Here is a 27,795-nt window from a genome sequence, read left to right as displayed (position 1 = left end):
CCTTCATCTCCCAGTACCTACTGCAACCTACATCCTTCTGAATCTGCTTAGTGTATTCATCTCTTGGTCTCCCTCTATTATTTTTACCCTCCACGCTGCCGTCCAATGCTAAATTTGTGATCCCTCGATGCCTCAGAAGGTGTCCTACCAACTGATCCCTTCTTCTAGTCAAGTTGTGCCACAAATTTCTCTTCCCTCCAATTCTATTCAGTACCTCCTCATTAGTTATGTGATCTACCCATCTAATCTTCAGCATTCTTCTGTAGCATCATATTTCGAAAGCTTCTATTCTCTTCTTGTCTAAACTATTTATCATCCACATTTCACTTCCATATGTGGCTACACTCCATACGAATACTTTCAGAAACGACTTCCTGACACTTAAACCTATACTCGATGTTAACAAATTTCTCTTCTTCACAAACGCTTTCCCTGCCATTTCCAATCTACATTTTATATCCTCTTTACTTTGACCACCATGAGTTATTTTGCTTCCAAAACTCATTTACTATTTTAATTGTGTCATTTCCTAATCTAATTCCCTCAGCATCACCCAAGTTAACTCAACTACAGTCCATTATCCTCGTTTTGCTTTTGTTGATGTTCATCTTATATCCTCCTTTCAAGACACTGTCCATTCCGTTCAATTGCTCTTCCAAGTCCTTTGCTGTCTCTGGCAGAATTACAATGTCATCGGCGAAACTGAAAGTTTTTATTTCTTCTCCATGGATTTTAATACCTATTCCGAACTTTTCTTTTGTTTCCTTTACTGCTTGCTCAATATACAGATTGAATAGCATCGGGGAGAGGCTACAACCCTGTCTCACTCCCTTCTCAACCACTGATTCCCTTTCGTGCCCCGCAACTCTTATAACTGCCATCTGGTTTCTGTACAAATTTTAAATAGCCTTTTGCTCCCTGTGTTTTACCCCTGCCATCTACAGAATTTGAAAGAGAGTATTCCAGTCAACATTGTCAAAAGCTTTCTCTAAGTGTACAAATGCTAGAAACGTAGGTTTGCCTTTCCTTAATCTTTCTTCTAAGATAAGTCGTAGGGTCAGTATTGTCTCACGTGTTACAGTACAGTACAGCTACAGTAAAATATATGAAAACACACACACACACACACACACACACACACACACACACACACACACACACACACACACCTGTGCCTGTACACAGCACCGCCTGGACTAACAGTGCCAGTGGAGTACTTCAGCAGGTGGACTGGTTGTGGTGGGGACCGTGTTGGGTGGGGTGGGTAGAGGGAGACACGGAGAGAGGTGGGAGGCGGGAGAGGGATTGGGGGTGGGTGGCGAGTGGCTCAGAGAGAGGCATTCGGGGACGGGTGGCAGCACTTTCCCGCAATATTTATTCTATAGACGTGTGCAGTTGCATAAAGTCGGTAACTCGGAGAAGTGTCTTCGAGGTCCCGGTGACACTCTTACTTCACGATATGTATTTTTGCTAATTGTATTTCTGGTCGGTAGTGAGAATGATTTTACAATGAACTCGACAATTCGCAACAGTAGTACCAGAACTATAAATAATTTCTGTACCGAAATGCATCCTCCTCTGGGCATCAGGGGGGAGTTTTATATCCTGGGCCAGTGGATATCAGTCAGGAAATTGAAAATATAGAGTAAAAATCTACCCCATTACCTTCTGCAGTACAGCTTAAAACTTACAAATTCTGTCCTATTCTGATATTTACATCAGGTAGACCCTGACTTTGCCGCTGCATAGACAGTAGTCTGTGTAAAATTAAAATTCTTGGAAGTATCGGATGATGTTAGTAGGTGACTGGTGCAAAAGGAGGAGTACTGTGTCGTATCGAACGTACCTATCGTCCTCTTTATGCCAAAACAATGAATCTACACTCTACTACTTTTGAGATACAGATGATGGAATGTTTCACGGTAGTTTAAGAAACCGATTTGCATCCAATTCATTGTTATCACATTGACAAATGTTAAGACATAAGTTTTGATTGGTTGATTGATTTTATTTTCAGTCCGATTGATCCGTAGTGAGGAGGCCCTCCAGGATGTAGAACATGTCAGAAAAACAACAATACATGACAAATATTTACAACTAAAACAAATAAGCTAATGTCCCATTCCACAGGTCCCAAGTGGAATGATCGTCATTTTTTAATTAACACTATATGAAAGAGTCATTTAACAAATATTAATGCACGGAATTTAAAATAAAAACAACTACTATAATACTTATTTACAATGAATACATTACTGCACTGAAATGGTGCAGAAGATAGATTGTACTTACACACACACACACACACACACACACACACACACAGATATATACACTACTGGCCATTAAAATTGCTACACCAAAAAGAAATGCAAATGATAAATGGGTATTCCTTGGACAAATATATTATACTAGAACTGACATGTGATGAAATTTTCACACAATTTGGGTGCATAGATCCTGAGAAATCAGTAGGCTTCTTTGTTGCTCTAACCTTGGTAAGTTTTGGGGGAAAACAGTGTTCGAATAAAGTAAGCACTTAATTAGCAAAAGTGTTATATTTTTCATTCATGCCATGAGCACTGTAAACATCAGTTCAGTGAATGTCTCTGAGGAGTGTCCTAAAATAATCAATTTTTGGCTTATTGATTACCCTCTTGAGCTCAGATTTTATATCCTATTCAGTATTAACATTTAACAGAAGGAACTGCATGTCATGGTCTGAGAGGCCATAGACTATTGGTTTTGTAATATAATTTTGTTCATTAGACTTTTCTATAAAGATATTATCAATGGCTGTTTGTGAACAAATGGCTATCCTAGTGGGGAACTTTACAGTGGGAATTAAGTTGAATGATAGTGTTACTAACTAAAATAAATTCTTATTGGAAGAGTATTTAAGGAAATCTACATTGAAATCACCAGCAACCACCATTTCTTTGTTTTCGGTTGTTAAATGGGCCAGTACAGCTTCAAGGTGGTTTACGAACAGATTAAAGTTACCTGCAGGTGCTCGATATACACTTAATACTATGAATGATTTTTTGTGAAATTCTACTTCTGTTGCACATGCTTCCATATGCTGTTCTAGGCAAAATTTATGAATGTCTATGTTCTTAAATTTATGACAGTTCCTGATGAATGTGGCAACTCCATTTCTGATCTACGAAAGTGAGATGCTAACCTAAAACCTGTAACACTTAAAAGTTGTATACCAGTGGTCACATGATGTTCAGAGAGGCAGATTATGTCAGCTGGGTTTGAAGACTCTAATTCATCTATGCAGATAGTTAATTCATTAATTTTATTTCTCAGTCCTCGAATATTACGATGCAATAAAGATAGCTGACATTTCACATTGACTGAGTTAGAATTTGGTTGAGTTAAAATATCTAATTTGGTTGAGTTAAAATATCTGCTGACTGTTGAAAATTCTTAACCTATAGCTGTTTATGCTGATGTGATAAGCTAGAAGTATGTTTTTTGGTTTCTTTCTCAAACTGGAGGTTTGTCTCAGTTCTAACCTCTCCTAAAATTTGGTTTGTTTCTGTCCTTCCTACCCTACAAAAGGGTCTTTTCTGAACCCTATAACCACTGGTATTTTACCACTCATGACAGTGCCTCCCCCCTTTAACTTTCCTGCTGTTTTCCCAGCCAATTTACCCTTCCCCCTTCCTGTTGAGGTGAAGGCCATGCCTAGTATAATCCCACCTACTGAGAGAATCAACAGGAACCACACCAATGTGTGACCCCGCACCCGACTTAAGCAGCCGTTCCAGTTCCAAATTGACTCTGTTCAAATGAGGTCGGTCATGGCGCCCAAGAACAGGTACAAACTCAACTCTAGTATGCTTCGATGCTGATGCAATCTTTGCCAGGTCACACTCTATACTGTACCCAGGATCTCTGCCCCACCCACTATAACCACGGTGTCTTCCTTAGTGAAATCTTTGCAAAGTGATCCTAAATCCTCTGTCACCTGCTCCAGACGAGCACTAGATTTAAAAAAATTGGTGGCCTGGTATTCTGATCCTAGTTCATCTCGCAAAATTTGGCCAACAACTCTTTCATTGGAACTATCTAACAACAACACTTTCTTTCTCTTTACTGATTTCCCTACATTCTTACTTTTCAATTCAGCCTGAAGGGCGGCAATTTTCCCCTCCTGTTCTAGTATCATCCTATCTCTACTACAAATCCTACAAAACCACTGATGAGTCTCATTTACTTCCTCTATTCCCACACTACTACAGTCACCCACATGGAAAAAACTACAGCACCCGTCACAGAAAAGCCCCAACCTAACAATTCTACAGCAATTCGAGCACTTTTCACTCGTGATAAGCGTAACGGTTTATTAAGAATAAGTCAGTTAAATTACAGATAAACACAAAAATATGGTTCCACAAATTTGGCCTATATGCAACTGTGTGTAAGCAAAAACAACAGTGCAAAGTTCCTGAAACAACAACTTAAACTTTACACTACTTTCTGGAAAAGCTAATTAAATAATGAAGAGGTACGCTAAGTTAAATTGCTGGAGAGAGCAAAGAACAACTAAACGAAATTCTACAGATTTGCTGCGGCAAAACGTAAACAGAAAATACGACTGTACGATCTCTTCGTGTTTTCTGCTGTATTACGTAAAGAAAAATGAAACCTTTAATGGTACACTTAAAAGGCACACTAATACACCTATTTAGCATGTAATCAGTACTAAACTATATGTTTTATAATCTAAAATGACTTACCTTTACGAGAACACCAAAACTCGTGCTAGTCGCCTGGCTGCAGGGCTGCCAACTTCTTTGTAATCATTGTTTCTACTTTAGAGAAAGTGAGGCGTTTGAATTTTCAGATACGTTGTTATTATTGTCGTCCTCAGTCCAGAGGCTGGTTTGATGCAGCTCTCCATGCTACTCTATACTGTGCAAGCCTCTTCATCTCCCAGTAACTACTGCTACCTGCATACTTCTGAATCTGCTTAGCATATTCATCTCTTGGCTCCCTCTACGATTTTACCCCACACTTTTCCCTCCAGCACTAAACTGGTGATCCCTTGATGCTGCAGAACGTGTCCTGCTAACTGATCCCTTGTTGTGCCACAAATTTCTCTCCTCCCCAATTCTGTTCAGTACCTCCTCATCACCATCTAGTCTTCAGCATTCTTCTGTAGCACCGCATTTCGAAAACTTGTATTCTCTTCTTGTCTAAACTGTTTATCATCCATATTTCACTTCCTGGCACTTAAATTCATACTCAATGTTAAAAAATTTCTCTTCTTCAGAAACGCTTTCCATGCCATATCCAGTCTACATTCTATATCCTCTCTAATTTGACCATCATCAGTTATTTTGCTCCCCAAATAGAAAAACTCATTTACTACTTTAAGGGTCTCATTTCGTAATCTTATATCTGGAAACAGCGATTGTGTGAGACCCAACTCGCTTTATTTGTTCATGAGACCCAGAAAATATTAGATACAGGCTCCCAGGTAGATGCCATTTTCCTTCACATCCGGAAGGCGTTCGATACAGTTCCGCATGTTGTTCTCAATGGAGAGACATCTACAGACGTTAAAGTAACCTCTGGCGTGCCACAGGGGAGTGTTATGGGACCATTGCTTTTCACAATATATACAAATGACCTAGTAGATGGTGTCGGAAGTTCCATGCAGCTTTTCGCGGATGATGCTGTAGTATACAGAGAAGTTGCAGCATTAGCAAATTGCAGCGAAATGCAGGAAGATCTGCAGCGGATAGGCACTTGGTGCAGGGAGTGGCAACTTACCCTTAACATAGACAAATGTAATGTCTTGCGAATACATAGAAAGAAGGGTCCTTTATTGTATGATTATATAATAGTGGAACAAACACTGGTAGCAGTTACTTCTGTAAAATATCTGGGAGGATGCGTACAGAACGATTTGAAGTGGAATGATCATATAAAATTAATTGTTGGTAAGGCGGCTGCCAGGTTGAGATTAATTGGGAGAGTCCTTAGCAAATGTAGTCCATCAACAAAGGAGGTGGCTTACAAAACAGTCGTTCGACCTATACTTGAGTATTGCTAATCAGTGTGGGATCTGTACCAGGTCGGGTTGACAGAAGAGATAGAGAAGATCCAAAGAAGAGCGGCGTGTTTTGTCACAGGGTTATTTGGTGGGCGTGATAGCATTACGGAGATGTGTAGCAAACTCGAGTGACAGACTCTGCAAGAGACGCGCTCTGCATCGCGGTGTAGCTTGCTGTCCAGGTTTCGAGAGGGTGTGTTTCTGGACGAGGTATCAAATATATTGCTTCCCCCAACTTATACCTCCCGAGGAGATCACGAATGTAAAATCAGAGAGATTCGAGCGTGCACGGAGGCTTTTCGGCAGTCGTTCTTCCCGCGAACCACACGCGACTGGAACAGGAAAGGGAGGTAATGACAGTGGCATGTAAAGTGCCCTCCGCCACACACTGGTGGGTGGCTAGCGGAGTATAAATGTAGATGTAGATGAACATTGCCTGGTTTAATTTGACTACATTCCATTATCCTCGTTTTGCTTTTGTTGATGTTCTTCTTATGTCCTCCTTTCAAGACATTGTACATTCTGTTCAGCTGCCTTTCCAGGTGCTTTGCTGTCTCTGACATAATTACAGTGTCATCGGCAAACCTCAAAGCTTTTATTTCCTCTCCATGGATTTTAATTCCTACTCCAAATTTTTCTCTTGTTTCCTTTACTGCTTGCTCAATATACAGGTTGAATAACCCTGTCTCACTTCCTTCTCGACCACTGCTTTCCTTTCACGCCCTTTGACTCTTATAACTGCCATGTAGATTCTGTACAAATTGTAAATAGCCTTTCACTCCCCACCACGATTATTGTCACTCTCTGGTAGTTGATTATCTACCTTGTCTCTCCCACGGTTATTTTGTTTCTCAGTATCCTCGCAACGTTTTGTGCACCTTTTATGCAGTCTTATTTCGTGTTACACTTTTGAAATATATTTTAGTTGCACACTAATCCTTTGTATATTGATCTGAACTTTGAATGAAGAGCTGAAGTGTAATCAGTCACATTGCTACACAGAAATTTGTGTCTGTAATCAGACGCAAGCAACTTTTTAAGGATATCAAACTGTGTACTTTGAACATTCATGTTTTAACAGTGCAGTGAAGATCAGTAACAGAGCACCAAAATCATGATCGAGCCACATTCGGTGTTATAAATTGTGCTCGTTTTTGCTTTCCCAGTAACGGACCCCAAATTTTGTCCTCTACTACCGACGCACCTTGTCTGTGATCGTACTGTAATAGAGAACTTAAATAATGAAAAGCACCAATGCTTGTTAGTGAAATCTCCATTTTTGCACATTGGTGATTTTGGCATATGTAGTAATCTAGAAGTGAATAAGTGAGGACACTTTGCAGCAGTGGCTGTTCCTGGCTGTCAGCGTGCAGTTTGTTCTCGACTCTTTCAACATCTCGACGACTCCCTTTTGCGACACGCTCGTCGGGAGATGGAGTGTGAATTGTGGTTTATTAGTCTCATAACATACATAATCCAAATCATTTGATTCAGTTACAGGAGACATGTCAAAATTTTGGTAAAGTTTTACCATGTACATACAACACCTGATTTTAACAAATGGTACCATAACTATAATACAACATAAAAATACACATACAATAAAAAAACTAACAATTAATTACAACAAGTGATTTTAACAAATGGTATCATAATAATAATACAATTTTGTTACACATACAATAAAAGACTAACAATTCATTACCCCTTGCTCAAATTATCTTGTCATCCTTTATGGATTCTTCTAATGAATAGTAGCATTTCTCCCACAGAATCTGCTGTAGCCTTATTTTTAGACTCTCTGGCTTCATATTAAATATATTTTTGCCCATTAGCTTGTTATATTATATATTGTCATTCCCATATACTGTGGAGTTCGTGCATATAATTTCAAATGGTGTGTGGGTAACATAAAATTATTTTTATTTCTTGTCTTGTATGTGTGGTTAAAATGATTTTCCTCGAATAATTTTTGTCTGCTGTGTACAAAGATTATGATTTCATAAATGTATGTGGAGGGAACTGTTAGGATTTGCAAGTTCCGAAATAATGGGCGACAAGATTCTGTTTGTTGTGCACTACACATGTATCGTATAATTTTCTTTTGCAGTTTCAGTATTTGAGATACACTCCTTTAATTTCCTCAAAAAATGATACCATACCTAATGACAGATTCAAAATAACTATGATATGCTATTTTTCGTGTACTCATGTCGGTAGAGTTTGCTAATATTTGCATTGCAAATGCAAAGCTGCTTATTTTATTTGATAGGAACTCAATATGTGTACTCCAGTTTAAGTTGTTGTCCTCCTTTAGTCCTAGGAATTTGGCTGTGTTAACTTCTTCCATATGATGATTGTGATGATGGATTTTAAGATCCACACATTTCAAATGTTTGGTTTTGAAATGTACCATATTGGTTTTTGCAATGTTCAGTTTCAAGCCATTTAACTGTAACCAGTTTTCTAGACTACCCATTGTGCTCACAATGGAGCTCTGAATTTTTTCTGCATCGTCTTCAATTAAAACAGAACTATCATCCACAAACAGAACTGACGGGGAATTTATATTTACGGGCAAGTCATTTACGTAGAATAGGAACAGGATTGGCCCCAAAATGGAGCCTTGAGGCACACTTTGTGATACTGTACTCCATTTAGAATAATAATTCACTCCATTTGATGTGACGCTTACCCTTTGCTTTCTGTTGTGCAAGTATGATGTGAGCCATTTCAGAGCTTTGTCCTTAATACCATATTTGTTTAATTTGTAGATAAGCAAGTCATGGTTCACCGAGTCAAATGCTTTTGAAAGATCGCAGAAGATACCTGCGACTTTACTCCTCTGATCCAATGATTTGAATATCTTCTCAATAAAGTTATTTACTGCATCCAGTGTGTTTTTTCCTTGTTAGAATCCAAATTGGTTACTTACAATAATATCATTTTTTACAATAAAATTTTTGATCTCGTTTGCAGCTACTTTCTCTAACACTTTTGACAGGATTGGGAGAATAGAAATAGGGCGATAGTTTCCCATATCTTCCCTCAACCCTTTCTCGAACAGAGGTCTCTCTTTGGCATATTTTAACACATCCCTGTTCAAAAGATCGGTTGATTATTTTAGCTAGCGGGGGTGCTATTATGTCATATACTGCTTTAATCACTTTACTTGGTGTCCCATCCCACCCAGCAGAATTTTTATTTTTTAATGACAATATAACATTTTTCACATCCTTTATTGTGACTTTTTTAAAATCTGTGAGATACTCGGCTTCTTGGTCGAGTCCAAAGGGATTTACTTTACTCTGATATCCTGCTACATCAACTTCTGACTTTGCTACATTTATGAAGAATTCATTAAAACATTCTGATATTTGAGCTGGGTTTACAACAACATTATCATCTACTTTAATCTTAGTTATTTCATTACTACTGACTTTAACACCTAACTCTGATTTGACAACAGACCACACTGCCTCTGTCTTACTATTATGTTGTAAAATAAACTTATTGTTTGCCATTTGTTTTGCTGCCTTTACAACTTTTTTGAATATGGCTTTATAATGTTTCACATACACAGCAAAACGCCTGTTTTTGTTATACTTCAGTTCATTTTGTAGTTGCCTCTTTCTGGCACTAGAAATTTTTATACCCCGAGTTATCCATTGAATCTTCCTAGTCGTTTTGTTACATTTGGTTTTAAGTAGAAAAGTTTAATTGAGTATTTCAAGAAACCTACCAAGAAATTTGTTAAAGTTAGTACTACTTGAGATACAGCTGTCATAAGGCCATTCGACCTCACTTAACTTATTGCTAAATATAGTTAGGTTTTTTTCATTGAAGTTCGTATTCGTGTGGCTTTTGTTACACGAAATTTCTTTATAGAGTTTCGGTAGTTCAATGACTAATGCGGAGTGGTCAGAGATTCCTATACCCGAGCAAAATTTATTAACCTCTCCAAACACGTAACGTGAACAGACAGAGTGTTTCCCGCCGCAGGTGTGTCGCGGCTGGCGTCCCTGGTGGAGCTGGACCTGTCGGGCAACTGCCTGGCGGCGCACGGCTGCCTGGCGCCGCTGTCCGGGCTGCCCGCGCTGCGCCGCCTCGACCTGCGCGCCAACCCGCTGGCCTTCCACCCGCGCCACCGCGTCCTCGCTGCCGCCGTGCTGCACTCCGCCGCCCTCACCTGCGAGGTGAGCGACTGGCACGGTCGAGCTGCTCCGTTCGGCACCGCGTCACCTCGGGAGCTCCTCCACTTGAGATTATCAGCGTATTTTATATACCGTGTGATCAAAAAGTCAGTATAAATTTGAAAACTGAATTAATCACGGAATAATGTAGATAGAGAGGTACAAATTGACACACACTCTTGGAATGACACGGGGTCTTATTAAAACCAAAAAGATACAAAAGTTCAAGAAATGTCCGACAGATGGCGCTACATCTGATCAGAATAGCAATAATTAGCATAACAAAGTAAGACAAAGCAAAGATGATGTTCTTGACAGGAAATGCTCAATACGCCCACCATCGTTCCTCAACAATAGCTGTAGTCGAGGAATAATGTTGTGAACAGCAGTGTAAAGCATGTCCGGAGTTATGGTGAGGCATTGGTGTCGGATGTTGTCTTTCGGCATCCCTAGAGATGTCGGTCAATCGTGATACACTTGCGACTTCAGGTAACCACAAAGCCTATAATCGCACTGAGTGAGGTCTGGGGACCTGGGAGGCCAAGCATGACGAAAGTGGCGGCTGAGCACGCGATCATCACCAAACGACGCGCGCAAGAGATCTTTCACGCGTCTAGCAATATGGGGTGGAGCGCCATCCTGCGTAAACATCGTACGTTTCAGCAGGTGTTTATCAGCCAGGCTGGGGATGATGGGATTCTGTAACATATCGACGTACTTCTCACCCGTCACGGTAGCAGTTACTGATGTTTTGCTGTCCAGCGCCATCTGTCAGACATTTTGTGAACTTTTTCCTTCTTCTTCTTCTTCTTCTTCTTCTTTTTCCCTTCTATTAAAACCCCATGTCATTCCAAGCATGTGTGTCAATTTATACCTCTATATCTACATTATTCCGTGGTTTATTAAGTTTTCAAATTTATACTGACTTTTTGATCACCCTATATTTTCAATGCCTGCTCTTTTACTGAATTATGTTGTCATAATGAGCACATAAATTACGTAAAGTGTCGGTTCGACAGAAGTGAGTGGTAGAGATATTGTGTAAAGTAGATAAACGCACAGTTTCCAGAACACTTTCTAAGGATCTTTGAATTCTAACACTTGCTTCCCAAACATCCGTACCTTAATGAATTTTGCTTCTGGTAATAAAAAATCATTTTCGACCGAACTGTGAGATAGGCGCAAAAATAATATTCGTGTTGAGAGAAATAATATTTGTGTTGACTTCATCCTCTCATCTGTGGTTCGCGGCAGAGTGATGTGCTACGGCGGTAGGATATTCACCGGGCTCCCATCTAACCTAGAACAGGAAATTGGGACTCTCTACCGACTCAAAAGAAAATTAAAAACGTATGCCACGAGCCACTGTTTCTACAAATTATCTGAATATCTAGATTTGGGTATTGAAAAGACTGTTAGGTACACGGCAAGTAGCCTTGTTCATTATAATGCTGCGTTACGAGTAGTGATGTGCTGTAAATAGGATTCAGTATTTATAGGCGTGAACATAAATTTAGTTGAAGAATGCCGTTGTAATCGAGTAAACGTTAGGCGACAAATAGAAGGTGAACATCAGCTACGTAGTAAAACTGAGGTGCTAGAAAAATTGTCCTGAGCACTATGGGACTTAACTGCTAAGGTCAACAGTCCCCTAGAACCTAGAACTACTTAAACCTAACTACCTAAGGACATCACACACATCCATGCCCAAGGCAGGATTCGAACCTGCGACCGTAGCGGTCGCGCGGTTCCAGACTGAAGCGCCTAGAGCCGCTCAGCCACTCCGGCTAGCTGAAGTGCTAGAAGTTTTCTTCTTCTTCTTTTTTTTTTTTTTTTTTTGAGAGTAATAGTTTTTGTACTAATTAACTGTAGTATACAGAAAAATGAAATGTCGTGTGGCTAGGGCCTCCCGTTGGGTAGACCGTTCGCCTGGTGCAGGTCTTTCGAGTTGACACCACTTCAGCGACCTGCGCGTCGATGAGGATGAAATGATGATGATGATTAGAACAACACAACACCCAGTCCCTGAGCGGAGAAAATCTCCGACCCAGCCGAGAATCGAACCCGGGCCCTTAGGATTGACAGTCTGTCACGATGACCACTCAGCTACCGGGGGCGGACAGTATACAGAGAAGTTGCAGCATTAGAAAACTGTATCGAAATGCAGGAAGATCTGCAGCAGATAGGCACTTGGTGCAGGGAGTGGCAACTGACCCTTAACATAGACAAATGTAATGTATTGCGAATACATAGAAAGAAGGATCCTTTATTGTATGATTATATGATGGCGGAACAAACACTGGTAGCAGTTACTTCTGTAAAATATCTGGGAGTATGTGTGTGGAACGATTTGAAGTGGAATGATCATATAAAATTAATTGTTGGTAAGGTGGGTACCAGGTTGAGATTCATTGGGAGAGTCCTTAGAAAATGTAGTCCATCAACAAAGGAGGTGGCTTACAAAACAGTCGTTCGACCTATACTTGAGTATTGCTCATCAGTGTGGGATCTGTACCAGATCGGGTTGACGGAGGAGATAGAGAAGATCCAAAGAAGAGCGGCGCGTTTCGTCACAGGGTTATTTGGTAACCGCGATAGCGTTACGGAGATGTTTAACAAACTCAAGTGGCAGACTCTGCAAGAGAGGCGCTCTGCATCACGGTGTAGCTTGCTCGCCAGGTTTCGAGAGGGTGTGTTTCTGGATGAGGTATCGAATATATTGCTTCCCCCTACTTATACCTCCCGAGCAGATCGCGAATGTAAAATTAGTGAGATTAGAGTGCGCATGGAGGCTTTCCGGCAGTCGTTCTTCCCACAAACCATACGCGACTGGAACCGGTAAGGGAGGTAATGACAGTGGCACGTAAAGCGCTCTCCGCCACACACCGTTGGGTGGCTTGCGGAGTATAAATGTGGATGTAGATGCAGATTAAGATTAAGTGTTGACAATACGAATAGCATTAAGCAGTACACTGACAGTTTGTTGTTCGAACAGTGTAGAGATTAACTTTCTGAGATATCTGTTCCGTCTTCAATTTATGTTGACTGCTTTTAGTTCTCAATTCACTTTCCTCACCCCTCCCTTTTCCCTTTCAATTTTTCAAACAACCACACAATTTTTCTTGTCAGTCCATTTGAATTCATTCTTTGAATATAATATTATTATATACCTGTTAGTTTTTAAATTAAATGTTTCTAATCTACATTACTAAAACACAGTCCTGAAACCCTATACCAGTTGCAGTGTAGAGGCAACAAAACTTCAATTTTCAATATGTAACCTATTTAATTATTGACTGAATTTAAATATTTAGACTGCTGTCACAATTCACTCATTAAGAGATATAAACTTAAGTTGAAAGTTCAACACAATAAGGCAAGTAATACAGTTACAAATGCACGTTTGCCCTCAGGCAGTGTAACTCACAAGTATTTGAGAATGAAAGCACTTAGCAACTTCCGACAAACTGTACACATTTTTTCAAACATTTTTGAAGATTTTTCTACCTGACACCACCCCACAAAATGATGAAATGAAAAGAGGTTATTGCTTACTAAATTTTCACTATTTGTGCAGTAAAACTCCTGCATCGTGCGTGATCTTTCAATTTGTTGCTTGTTAACTATGAAATGTATTCTCAACATATTTTCCATACGGTAGTTACATGTATCACCTAAGTCACTTGTGACATTGTATCGTCGTACACCATATAATGCGAGAGATATAGCATCGTAAACACTAAACTGCGTGAAAAATTGGGCACCGGGTGAATGTCTGCTGTTACGTTTCAGTTGAGTACATAGTGTCTGTCTGTCGTGAAACATTTGCTCTCACAACTGCGGTAATTGGTGTCCAACTGGGCAGGGAGTCGTGAATGAAACAAGAAATTGCCTAGAAGAATTTGGCACTGAGCACAATTTAAACATTGCTAGTACTTGCTTTAATGATCGTGAAAGAAGGCTTTATAGATGGATGAGACCTGGAAGCAACAGAATGTTAAAAATGGATTATATGGTGGTAAGAAGGAGCTTTCAAAACCAGATATTGAACTGCAAAACACTTCCAGAGGAAGTTGTGGGGTCTGACTGTAATTTATCGATTGTTAACTGTGATTAATATGGAAGAAATTGCAGAAACCTGGAAATAAAAGAAATGGTGCATGGGTAAGTTGAAAGAACTGGAGGTTGCTTGTTGTTTTAGAGGGAACATTAGCCAACATTGGCTGAGGCAGAGGAAAGGAATAAAATGAAGATGAGTGGGTAGCTTTGAAAGATGAAATAGTGAAGACAGCAGGGCATCAGTTAGGCAAAAAAATGTCCAGTAGATATCCTTGGATAACACATGAAATATTGAACCTAATTGACATCTGAAAACAGCAATAAATGAAGGAGGAAAAAAGAAATCCAGATGTCTAAAAAATGAGATTCATAGACAGTGCAAGAGATTCTTCATATGGGAAATTTAAAGAGAGACCTTTGGAGAAGAGTCAAATAGCCTGTATTGGTATCAAGAGCTCAGTTGGCAACCCGGTTCTAAGCAAAGAAGGGAAAACTGTAAGTGGAAGGATCTGTATAATGGAAGCAAACTTGAGGACAGTATTATAGAAAGGAGAAATGAAGTAGGTGAAGACAAGATAAGAGATATGATACTGCAAGAAGATTTAGATAGAGCTCTGAAAGATCTAAATCAAAACAAAGGTCCTGTAGTAGACGAAATCCTTCAGAACTACTGAGATCCTTGGGAGATCCAGCTGTGACAAAATTATTCCACCTGGTATGTGTGACGTTCCAGACATGCGAAATACCATCAAACTTCAACAAGAATGTCATAATTGCTATTGTAAAGGAGGCAGACACTCTAACATGTGAATGTTGCTGAACTGTCATTTATAATCAGTCACAATTGCAAGATACCACTACAAGCTATTGACAGAAGAATGGAAATATTGGTAGAAGCTGACCTTGGGGTAGATTAGTTCACAATACTGATCTCAGAAGACAGGTTAAATAATTACAAACATATGATTCTAGTATATTTATAGATTTCGATAAAGCTCTTGACAACGTCGATTGAAATACACCCTGTATAATCCTGTAGATAGTAGGGATAAAATGCTAGGAGCGAAAATTCGTCTAACTTCTTCAGAAATGAGAGTGCAGCTGTAAGAGTCGAAGGATCGAAAGGGAACAGTTGTCGAGAAGGGAGTGAGACAGTGTCGTAACCTCTAGTCTGTACATTCGGTGAGCTAATTCTGTTACAGGCTGCAAAGGGTTTGGAAGAGCAGTCATACAGAACAAATACTGAGTCGAAGAGAAGTTGTGAGACAAACATTGACAAAGGTAAAATGAGGGTAGTGGAAAGGAACAGAATTGAGATAAGTGATGCTGATAGAATTAGATGAGGAAATTGGATACTAAAAATAGTTGACGAGTTTTGCTATTTGGGCACTAAAATAACTGTTGACAATGGAAGTAGAGAAGATATAAAATACAAACTGGCAATAGTGAGAAAAGCATTTGTCAAAAATGAGAACTTGCTAATAAGAAATATAAATTTAAATATTTGGAAATATTTTCTGAAGGTATTTGACCAGAGTGTAGCTTTATATAAGTGAAATATGGGCAAGGGAAAGGACGGCAAAGCACTGAGCAAGTGAGCTGGGGAAGGCAAAAGGTGGGTGAGACGGGGGAGGTCAAGGCGTGGAGATGGGGACTGGACGTGGTTGAAGGGGGTTCTGGCTTGCAGGAGAGCTTCCACCTGTGCAGTTCAGAAAAGCTGCTGTCGGTAGGAAGAATCCGGGTGGCACAGGCTGTGGAGCGGTTGTCGAATGTGTACGCAGAATAGAAGTGCATCATTATTGTCACATGACGTGTTATGTACAATCATTTGATTCAAACATTGGTGACTAGTCATGAATCTAGTTGTTTTCTACAAAGGTAAGAATGGGTGCTGAAAAGTTCATGCCTTTGCCTAGAAAGAATGAAGCTGAAGGTTTGAAATTACTCATTTATTCAATTTCTTCTCCCCCAAAACAGAGACACTCGGCCCACCACCGTTGCAGCACTTCTAGTCTGCCCAAATAAAAGTTGTGCAATCTGTTCGAAGGGACTAGGTCTGGCGGGTAGGGAGGACGGTTGTCTAGTCGGAAGTCCGGGGTCATCAATTTAGCAGCCGTGACGACAGACGTGTGTGCAGTTGCGTCGTTGTGCGAGAAAAGAATTCTGTCGAACATCTTTCGTCGGCGTTCGCTCTCAGTTGCTTCCTTTGACAGGTCGGGCTTATTAGCATAATGTTGTCCGGTTATAGTAAATCCTCGAGATAAATGTCCACTGACAGAATGCAGTCTTTTTTCCAGAAAACAGACATAATCAGTTTTTGGCCAGTTTCTGCGTGGGGAACTTCTTTCACTGTCCAGACCCGTCGTGGCTCCACTGTTTCGATTGTTCCTCGGTTTTTGGGGTCACAAATGTGAAGCCGAGTTCCCACCTCAGTCATTAACCCCACTAAAAAGGTATCTGGACTTTTGAAATGGCTTTCGGTATCTCAAAACATTCCTTTCGCTGATTGCAGATTGAACATTTCGGCACCCTTTTCACTGAAAGCTTGCGCGTGTCACTGATCGTGGTGGGAACCAAACTGTTACATTCTGCCTCTCCCCCACAAGAGATGTCCAGCATCACAGCTATCTTTTTGGTGGATATTCGTCTGTCCTGAAGAATTGACTCTTGGACATCATCGGAATACACAGTCTCTGTTGTGGTTTGAGGGCGACTACTGCAGGGGCAGTAATGAAATGAGGTATCACAGTGACAAACTTCTGTGGGCTACTTGCGAAACTCGTCCACACACGGTCAACCGTTTCTCGTTTTGTCGCAAGCCGATTCATCAATTTCCCCCTGCACAGGCATCCAGAAGCTTTAAAGTGCGTGTGCTGTCGCCGAATGGAGTTGGCAGTCGGTGGATCTCTGTCAGACTTCATTTTGAAGAGTCTTTGAACTGTTACAGCAGACTAATGTTCAGTTACATAGTATGATTTCTTGGCACATGTAGCCATCTTGCTTAACTGCTTACTGCTGCACTCTCGTGGCAGAAATCTTAAGTTCTTGAATTTTCGTATATGAGACTTGAGTTTTGGAACAGTATGTCAATTAATGTAGCTGCAGTGAATTTATGAAATCGCTTCAGTCATTTATAATAACTGTGTATTTTTAATTTTTTGTTTCTGTAGTATATAAATATGGACATATATAAAAGGACATATGCGTCCATTAAGAGAGAGAGAGCGCGCGTGCACACACACACACACACACACACACACACACACACACACACACACACACGAAAGTGTGTGTGTTTTTGACTCTAGCTCATCAAAAGATAGCTTCGAAAGTTAGCAAGTTTCTTTATTTTGTGTACGCCTCCTCAGTGCTCGTGCGCTTTGGTGAGTAATCTCTTTTAACCCAAAGATATTTACATTCTGCCAGAAATTTCTTACAACAGAAATTAATATCTGCTACTTGTGTACCTTATTTGTAAATCTTCCACAGTGTAATAACATTTTCATTAAAAATATTTTTCAAAGTTGGCTTCTATGGTTTCTAGCTTGCAGACCTCGATCTTGGACCATATTTTATTGCAAAGCTTCAAAGCCTTTTAATACAGGGTATTTTGAAATAAGCTAAGTCTGTGTCACGGTAATATCTAGTCCGATCTATGCTTCATACCGTAAACATGTGTAAAAGAATTTCTTTGGAAATGGTGCATGTTTTTTAGCTCAAGATGGAAAAAAAATCACAACACCAATAAGTAATTAATGTAGAGTAACATTTGTAAGTGATTGACATTGCAAGATCACAGGTTAATGTAAGCATGGGAAAGCCATTGCAAATGTGAAAAGCTGGTACATGCAGTGTTACGTGGCTTTATGCTTAATTACAGACTTACTATTTTATCAGTTGATTTGTTTTCACCACGTAATGCCCGCTGTTTACGTCCTTCTTCGTTGCTGAGTGATGTATCACTTTTCATTCTGACGCCACAACTCTTCCTTTCCTATACCTTTACTACTTTTTATCTATATAAATGATGAACTATTTGTTTTGCCGTTTAACAACTTTTTAATAACTGTGGAAGTATTACAGGCATCGGGTCCCACCTAATGTGTCACCCGCCTATACGTTTTACACAAACCTCTCAAGACTCAGTCTATCTATTTACAAAGAGAAAGCAGAATATCTCTTCCTCTGACGTTGTCCAACAACGATCTAAGAAACTCGACGCTCTCGCGGCCCGGGCTCTTCCGTGGCTTGCGGTAGTTTGAAGCATTCATTTTATTCCTCGCCCACTTGCCGCTATGTCGAACTTTCGTGGTGATTGTCGGGCAACATCTTTCATGTCATCTGCAACATAACTAAACTTTCTTCCCACAGTATTTCTGAAAACCCAAAAACAAACTTAAAGAACATAATAATTATAACTGCTCTTACAATTATTCGTATAAGTCTTGATCGATTTAATGAGGGGTGGAACAGGCCTAAGCCTTGTGACACCACATACATTAATAACCAATGTAGCAACCAGAATGTCGAATGCGAGCATCCAAATGTGCACGCATTATGTCGTGCAGGTGGCGGATGTCAGTTTGTATGACAGAGTTCTACGCATCTTGCACTCAGTCGTTCAATACAGGGACAGTTAATGCCTGGTAATGACGACGCCAGAATTGTCATCCGAAGATGTCCCGTATGTGCTCGACCGGAGACAGATCTGGTGAGTGAGCAGGCTGACACGACACGTCGACACTCTGTACGGTGTGTCGGGTTACGAAAGTGGTACTCGGGCGAATGTCCGGAATGCTGTTCACGAATGGTAGCACGGCAGGTCGAATTGACAGAGTGACGTACTAATTTGCAGTCAGGGTATGTGGGATAACTACGAGAGGGCACCTGCTGTCGTATAAAATCACAACCCAGACCGTAACTACAGTTGTACGTCCAGTCTTTCTGGCAGCCAGATAGGTCGGTTTCAGACCCATCAAATGGCCTCCTCCTAACAGACACACAGCCATCGCTGGCACCGAGGCAGAACCGACTTTCATCAGAAACATGACAGACGTGCATGTTGCCCTCCACTGAACTCTCGCTTGACACCACTGGTGTCACAAATGCCGGTGGTTTGGGGTCAGTGGAATGCGTGCTACAGGGGTCAAAGTCGTCAAAGTAAGAAATTTGTAACAGTTCATTGTGTGACAGAGGTGCCAACTGCTGCTCAATGTGCTGCCACAGGTCAGTACGACGCACCAGAGCCGTGCACTGAACACGATAGCCTTCCCACTCGGTAGAATCGCACGACAATCTGGAGCCCGATCTTCTCGCGATCACCAGTGCCAGCTTCTCGTAGTGCTATTACGTGACCTCATTCAAACTCGGTGAGGTGTCGATAATGGCACCTTTATCACCTCAGTCCTCTGTCAAACTCTTCACGCTGTATCCTATCTCCCATTTCATCTTCATCTACCTCCTCTTCCATTTCCACAATATTGTCCTCTAAAACATCGCCCCTGTATAGACACTCTATATACTCCTCCCACCTTTCTGTTTCCCTTCTTTGCTTAGAACTGGGTTTCCATCTGACCTCTTGATATTCATGCAAGTGGTTCAAGATTAAATGGGAGATATGATATTGCGTGAAGAGTTTGACAGAGCACTGAAAGACCTAAGTCGAAACAAGGCCCCGGGAGTAGACAACATTCCATACTGACAGCCTTGGGAGAGCCAGTCCTGACAAAACTCTACCATCTGGTGAGCAAGATGTATGAAACAGGCGAAATACCCTCAGACTTCAAGAAGAATATAATAATTCCAATCCCAAAGAAAGCAGGTGTTGACAGATGTGAAAATTACCGAACTATCAGTTTAATAAGTCACAGCTGCAAAATACTAACACGAACTCTTTACAGACGAATGGAAAAAGTGGTAGAAGGCAACCTCATGGTAGATCAGTTTGGATTCTGTAGGAATGTTGGAACACATAAGGAAATACTGACCCTACAACTTATCTTAAAAAATAGATTAAGGAAAGGCAAACCTACGTTTCAGGCATTTGTAGACTTAGAGAAAGCTTTTGCCAATGTTGACTGGAATAATCTCTTTCAAATTCTGAAGGTGGCAGGGGTAAAATACTGGGAGCGAAAGGCTATTTTCAATTTGTACAGAAAGCAGATGGCAGTTACAAGAGTCGAGGGGCATGAAAGGGAAGCAGCGGTTGGGAAGGGAGTGAGAAAGGGTTGTAGCCTCTCCCCAATGTTGTTCAATCTGTATATTGAGCAAGCAGTAAAGAAAGCAAAAGAAAAATTCGGAGTAGGTATTAAAATCCATGGAGAAGAAATAAAAACTTTGGGGTTCGCCGATGACATTGTAATTCTGTCAGAGACAGCAAAGAACTTGGAAGAGCAGTTGAACGGAATGGATAGCGTCTTGAAAGTAGGATATAAGATGAACATCAACAAAAGCAAAACGAGGATAATGGAATGTAGTCGAATCAAGTCGGGTGATACTGAGGGAATTAGATTAGGAAATGAGACACTTAAAGTAGTAAAGGAGTTTTGCTATTTGGGGAGCAAAAGAACTGATGATGGTCGAAGTAGAGAGGATATAAAATGTAGACTGGCAATGGCAAGGAAAGCGTTTCTGAAGAAGAGAAATTTGTTAACATCGAGTATTGATTTAAGTGTCAGGAAGTCATTTCTGAAAGTATTTGTATGGAGTGTAGCCATGTATGGAAGTGAATCGTGGAAAATAAATAGTTTAGACATGAAGAGAATAGAAGCTTTCGAAATGTGGTGCTACAGAAGAATGCTGAAGATTAGATGGGTAGATCACATAACTAATGAGGAGGTATTGAATAGAATTGGGGAGGAGTTTGTGGCACAACTTGACTAGAAGAAGGGATCAGTTGGTAGGACACGTTCTGAGGAATCGAGTGATCAGCAATTTAGCATTGGAGGGCAGCGTGGAGGGTAAAAATCATAGAGGGAGACCAAGAGATGAATACACTAAGCAGATTCAGAAGGATGTAGGTTGCAGTAGGTACTGGGAGATGAAGAAGCTTGCACTGGATAGAGTAGCATGGAGAGCTGCATCAAACCAGTCACAGGACTGAAGACCACAACAACAACATCAGTATCACTTTAGAGGTGTTGTCGACTGACATCGACTCACCACGTCTGATCTCGAAAGCAACTAACGGTCATTACTGCTACAGGCTGTATTTGAAGCAGATCTGATTTGCATCTTCGTAGTGGTGCTGCTAGCACCCTCCTATGCGATTCATGTGTAATTTTAATTGTCATCATTTTTCAGGTGTAGAAGTATGCATACTAACTTTCATTAATGTTGCACAACTTCTTCTCGGTGTTGCGATTTCTTCATTTTTTTAAAATTTTTTTTATTGTTAATATATTTCATTAGTGTAAATAAATTATACAAATACACGATGTCTGTTCTTTTGGACATGTCCGAAAGAAGAGACACCGTGCATAATCCGCAGCTGTGGTACATATTATGTAAATTGAAGGTAGAGGAAGGTGAAAGCTGGCCGGGGTGGCCGTGCGGTTCTGGGTGCTACAGTCTGGAACCGAGCGACTGCTACGGTCGCAGGTTCGAATCCTGCCTCGGGCATGGATGTGTGTGATGTCCTTAGGCTAGTTAGGTGTAATTAGTTCTAAGTTCTAGGTGACTGATGACCTCAGAAGTTGAGTCCCATAGTGCTCAGAGCCATTTGGACCATTTTTTGAAGGTGAAAGAAAAGAAAAGGAAAGGAAAGGAACTTACAATATCGAGAGCATCGGAACTTTATGCGGAATTGGCAGTGACTAATGAAAATGTGTACCAGACCAAAAGAACAGACATCACACATTCGTATAATCGATTCACCGCGGCGGGTGACGAATCTTCGACCCTCGGAGCAGGTGCACGATTATGTCCGACCTCCGGTGGGAATCTAAAATTATTGAGCACGGGGGACTGCAGGCAGGTGGCACCAGGTGGGAACAGGAGTCGGCCGTGGAGCGTGCCGAGATAGGCCGCACATTTGCGATAGACACTGTGTCCGGATAGCACGGTGGTTAATGCGACTGCCTCGTAAGCAGGAGTCCCGGTCCGGCATGCATTTTCACCCGTCACTGTCGGTTCGGCACAGAGTCCCGACGGGGCTAATATTGTAAATTCCTTATCTTTCCTTTCCTTTCCACACCCTCCACTTTCAGTGTATGTAAAAAGTGTTTCTAAAAATAGAAGAAATCATCATTAAGTCGAGGCTTACGAACAGAGGTTGGCACAATTGTCTATTGTTTGTTCTTGTGATAGCTCTAATAATTTTTTTCTGTAGCTTAAAAAATTGGAGGAAGTTTGCTTTTTCAGCACCCCCCAAAAAAATGTGTTTTGTCTCACAACTGGTATAAAATATGTGTGATAAGCAATTTTCTTAACAGGTAAATAAGTTGCATTATTTAGAAAGCACATTGCATAACCACTGTTTAACCACTTCACGAAGCAATCCCACACGAACAGTCTGTGACAAGTTTTTGTTTGTAGTAACTCCAGGAAATGTAACACGGTCCACACTTATCAGTTCCCTGTCCCGACAATTTAACTGTGACATGTATTCGGCAGTTTGTTTGGTTGTGACATGTATAGTTTGTGTTTTTGTAAGCATTACTATTTATCAAATTTTTTAGATCTCGAAGAGTTCGTCTTGTATTCTGTGTCAGTTGTTAGGAGTTTTTACAGCAAGGTGCTGCTGCCGAGTCATGTGCATACACAATTGCTTCTGACGTTATCTTACGTGACACGTGGTTCCTGTAATATAGGAACAGTAACGAGGCTAGTAAGGACCCCTGTTATATGCCTGCTTGTATTTGTTTCAATTCGGAACAGGCCTTCGGACCATTTTGTTTTATAAGTACCCACTGATTTCTACTTTTGGGATAGGATGGGAACCAGCTTACAGGTTTTTCATGGAAACCGTGACTACATATTTTATTGTTTTCTGCAGATGATGTATGATAATTAATGAGCACAATCAGTAGTGAAAAAGTGAGGCATTTTTAAACAGGACCCGAATTGATGATTTACACTCTTCTGAAATTATCAACAAGTGCAACAGCACGAGTACGTGAAACGGGAATAAAATTATTACATTCGAGTTAAACGTCCTCGCACGAGATCGACACTTGGTGCCAATTTCTAAACGGGGCACGTCATGTTTTGCAGTTCGTGCTGGATGGGCAGCACCTGTCGCAGTCAGAGCGCGCGGTGGGTCTGTCGGGGAGACGGGAGGGGCGCTGTGGTGGGCGAACGAGTTCAGAGAGTGCCGAGCGGGAGCCACCGTCTCCCGTGCCGGCTGAGAGGCTGCCGCCACCGCCCGAGGACTCCCTGTCCACCGGCAGCTCCACCGCCTCGGACAAGACCCTCGTCGCCGACGGCACGACGCCAGGTTAGTGTCGGGGCAATACGTGGACTCACAAGTTGTCGTTTTGGTCCGTACTGGAGAACTCCGTCGGGTATTTGGGTACCGCACCGGAAGACGCGACCTCCCGACCTGTGTCGTATGCCGGCTTGTGTCGGTAACACTCGAGTCCCGGATGAGAACAGTTGTCTCTCGCTCTCAAAATGTTCCTTTTGTTTCCAGTAGGCTACTACAACTGTTTGGGTAACGACGTCCATTTGTTTTTCTGGTTAACTGTAAACAAAAATTGCTTCAAATGATGTAAGTAAGAAGAAACAATATTGATGTAAGTAAGAAGAAGCAATGTTGTGTCACACATTCGTTATATTTGTATTAGCTGAAGACTGTCAGATTACAGTACTGTTCTGTTAATTTTAATGGCAATTATGAAAACATATGAGGATGAAATATTTTGAAAACAAGTGATAATGAAAATGGTGAAGTTGTTTAATTTGAAAGTTAAACTCTCAAAAAATTGTTTAATATTTGTTCCAACAGAAAAGTAATATGTCTATTTTCCATACAAAAGAACTAACCGTTTCCAGCAACAAATAGTTTTACCTTAAAATTTCTCGAGAAAGATTATACAGTGTGTTACAAGAAGGTACGGCCAAACTTTCAGGAAACTTTCCTCACACACAAAGAAAGAAAATATGTTATGTGGACATGTGTCCAGAAACGCTTACTTTCCATGTTAGAGCTCATTTTATTACTTCTCTTCAAATCACATTAATCATGGAATGGAAACACACAGCAACAGAACATACCAGCATGACTTCAAACACTTTGTTACAGGAAATGTTCAAAATGTCCTCCGTTAGCGAGGGTACATACATCCACCCTCCGTCGCACAGAATCCCTGATGCGCTGATGCAGCCCTGGAGAATGGCGTACTGTATCACAGCCGTCCACAATATGAGCATGAAGAGTCTCTACATTTGGTACTGGGGTTGCGTAGACAAGAGCTTTCATATGCCCCCATAAATGAAAGTCAAGAGGGTTGAGGTCAGGAGAGCGTGGAGGCCACGGAATTGGTCCGCCTCTACAAATCCGTCGGTCACCGAATCTGTTGTTGAGAAGCGTACGAACACTTCGACTGAAATGTGCAGGAGCTCCATCATGCATGAACCACATGTTGTGTTGTACTTGTAAAGGCGCATGGTCTAGCAGCACAGGTAGAGTATCCCGTATGAAATCATGGCGGTGAACCGAGGAAGTACAGTACATACTGACGAAACTAAGATGAGCTCTAACATGGAAATTAAGCGTTTCCGGACACATGTCCACATAACATCTTTTCTTTATTTGTGTCTGAGGAATGTTTCCTGAAAGTTTGGCTGTACTTTTTTGTAACACCCTGTATAGGAAAGAAACTGTATTAATCCGTAAACTACTTTTGCAACACCGTTCCTATGAAATAGTGATCAAAAATTAGAAAGTTTTTAATTAAAAACAGTCTAGGATCACACCTAAGGTTTTGCTCATAGTACAGTCATCATCAGACCATTAAAACTCCACGATGACGGTTCTAGAGAGTGGCGAGGAGCAGCCCGCTGTGTGGCAACGGTAAACACTGCTCACCGATAGTTGTCCCTACATAGCAGGTTGCTTCTCACCACCGTCTGGAGCCATCATCACGGAGTTTTAATGGTCTGATGGCGATCGTACAATTGAAACTGGTCATCCGATTATTAAATTTTAACAACTTACATCATTCCTAGGCTGTTTTTATTTCAAAACTTTTAATATTGAAAATGAACCACTTCCTAATGTTCTGCAAAATTATATTTATTTCGTCACGAACCAGCTTTCGGCTTCTCAGGTCATCTTCAGGTGAAACATTATGTGAAACTTACACAGATGTCGTACGTACAGAAGATAAAAAATTGACAAAGTGTTTGTATAGGAAAATATTGCAATAATTACAGTAACTAAATTAGTGGTAAGCAAAGTTTTTTATGTGGAGATACATATAACAAATGATGGTAAATAAAATGAATTTACAGTTTGAATTTAGTATTTGAAACAAAAGCTTATTTTAACAGGGGAAAAAATGTATATTGAGTCGTGATCATTTAATACTGGCCTGGTATTCTGAGTCACGTGTTTGATTTCCTTGGACAGTTTTCTGCTAAATGGTGATCAGCAAAGGTCAAATCTTTCTTCTGTAGTCACCAGCTTCTCTCCCTGACTGACCAGTATACACATTTTCAAACTGTTTTAAAATGAATGTATTTGCACCACTCTGTGCAGAGGGTTGCATTTTGTCTTTACTATTGAATGAAAACTTGATACATTATTGCTATTATAAAATGCAGATCATAGTTCTGAGACTTTTAACTTTTTTGCAAGGTTGTCTGAAATGTTGCCATTGGAATTTTGCACAGGCTTTGAAACTATTGAGTTATTGCTGTTGGCCAGCTTGCAGAAGTGGTGTAATTTTATTAATTTTCTTTTTTCATAGAATACTATCAATCAGGGTGGAACTATAGCCATTGGTGGGAGCAGTTTGTTAGATGGTTTGTAGTTATGCTCGAAAGGCTGATACGTATAATGGAACAAATATGAGGCAATGTTTGTGGCCATGTGGCTGCTGTTAACATCGAGTTTAGATTTAAATGTCAGGAAGTTGTTTCTGAAAGTATTTGTATGGAGTGTAGCCATGTATGGAAGTGAAACGTGGACGATAAATAGTTTGGACAAGAAGAGAATAGAAGCTTTCGAAATGTGGTGCTACAGAAGAATGCTGAAGATTAGATGGGTAGATCACATAACTAATGAGGAGGTATTGAATAGAATTGGGGAGAAGAGAAGTTTGTGGCACAACTTGACTAGAAGAATGGATCAGTTGGTAGGATACGTTCTGAGGCATAAAAGGGTCATGAATTTGGTATTGGAGGTACGCGTGGAGGGTAAAAATCGTAGAGGGAGACCAAGAGATGAATACACTAAGCAGATTCAGAAGGATGTAGGTTGCAGTAGGTACTGGGAGATGAAGAAGCTTGCACAGGAGCATGGAGAGCTGCATCAAACCAGTCTCTGCACTGAAGACCACAACAACAACAACAACAAACAACAACAACATAGCATTTTATGAGAGGTATACTAAAGGGCATACATAATTACAGTATTCATCGTGACACACAGTTTAAGTGATATAAGAATTGTTACATTCGGCTGTCATATCAACCACCCTTCAGGTTCTTAAAGAAAGTGTGTTTATCGTGGTGCCACACATATTTTTGAGAGGTCACGAATTTGCTGAACATCTTTAGGCATCCTGAACTTCATTTCAACCACCATCAGGTTCTTAAAGAAAGTGTTTTTATCATTGTGCCACACATGTCTTTGAGAGGTCATGAATGTAACTGAAGAGGTAATGATAATTTCATGAATTTTATCCTCTGAAAATCTGTAGGCACACTGAACTGGCATTGCTAATGATACCCGAAGAACTCCTCATTGTTATCAATGGTTTATACATACTGTGTGGGGTATTTTGAGGGTCAGGAAAACCTTTAAATAGGCATCTCTCTTGTATCGGCTGTAAATAAGTAGTTGCCACTATTAAACATACATTGTCATTTTACTTAATGAGCTACATCACCTGATGTTATATACTATGTGTGTACGTGTGTGTGTTGTGACAGGAAGGAGACAGTCGACGGCAGGCGGCGGCGACGGCAGCAGGACTGCACCCGTGAGGAAGTCTCGTCACGTGCGGAAGGCCGTCATATCGGACCTGGAGGCTGCAGACCCCACAGATGACGGCTCCCTGATAGGCAGCGTCACGTCAATCCGCAGCTCACCACCCGGTCAGTTGGTTTGTTTTAAATTTATGCCATAACAGCATTAGTTACTTTTGAGATTGGACGTGGTGAGATAATGCTAGTTGACAATGCCTTTAAGGTGACGAAGATGCCATTTTCAGCTTCTCACTGAGTTTGATTGAGGCCGTGTAATACGGCTACAAAAAGCTGGATTCCCTTCTGCAATATTGCAGAAAGGCTCTGCAGGAATGT

General features: G+C 40.8%; 1 protein-coding gene across 1 annotated transcript in view; it reads left to right on the top strand.

Annotated features, from left to right (window-relative positions):
• The window catches only part of LOC126428465 (serine/threonine-protein kinase 11-interacting protein), a 294,026-nt gene that overhangs the window by 51,980 nt on the left and 214,251 nt on the right, over nt 1-27,795 (top strand). The window contains exons 4-6 of the mRNA XM_050090398.1: nt 10,076-10,269; nt 23,539-23,761; nt 27,424-27,588. Coding sequence (XP_049946355.1) covers nt 10,076-10,269; nt 23,539-23,761; nt 27,424-27,588 — 582 coding nt within the window. The remainder of the gene's footprint in view (nt 1-10,075; nt 10,270-23,538; nt 23,762-27,423; nt 27,589-27,795) is intronic.

This window comes from Schistocerca serialis, chromosome 12 (assembly GCF_023864345.2).
Source record: "Schistocerca serialis cubense isolate TAMUIC-IGC-003099 chromosome 12, iqSchSeri2.2, whole genome shotgun sequence".
Taxonomy (NCBI): Eukaryota; Metazoa; Arthropoda; class Insecta; order Orthoptera; family Acrididae; genus Schistocerca; species Schistocerca serialis.
The sequence above is the reverse complement of the archived record's forward strand: the minus strand, read 5'-3'. Positions and strand labels throughout refer to the sequence as shown.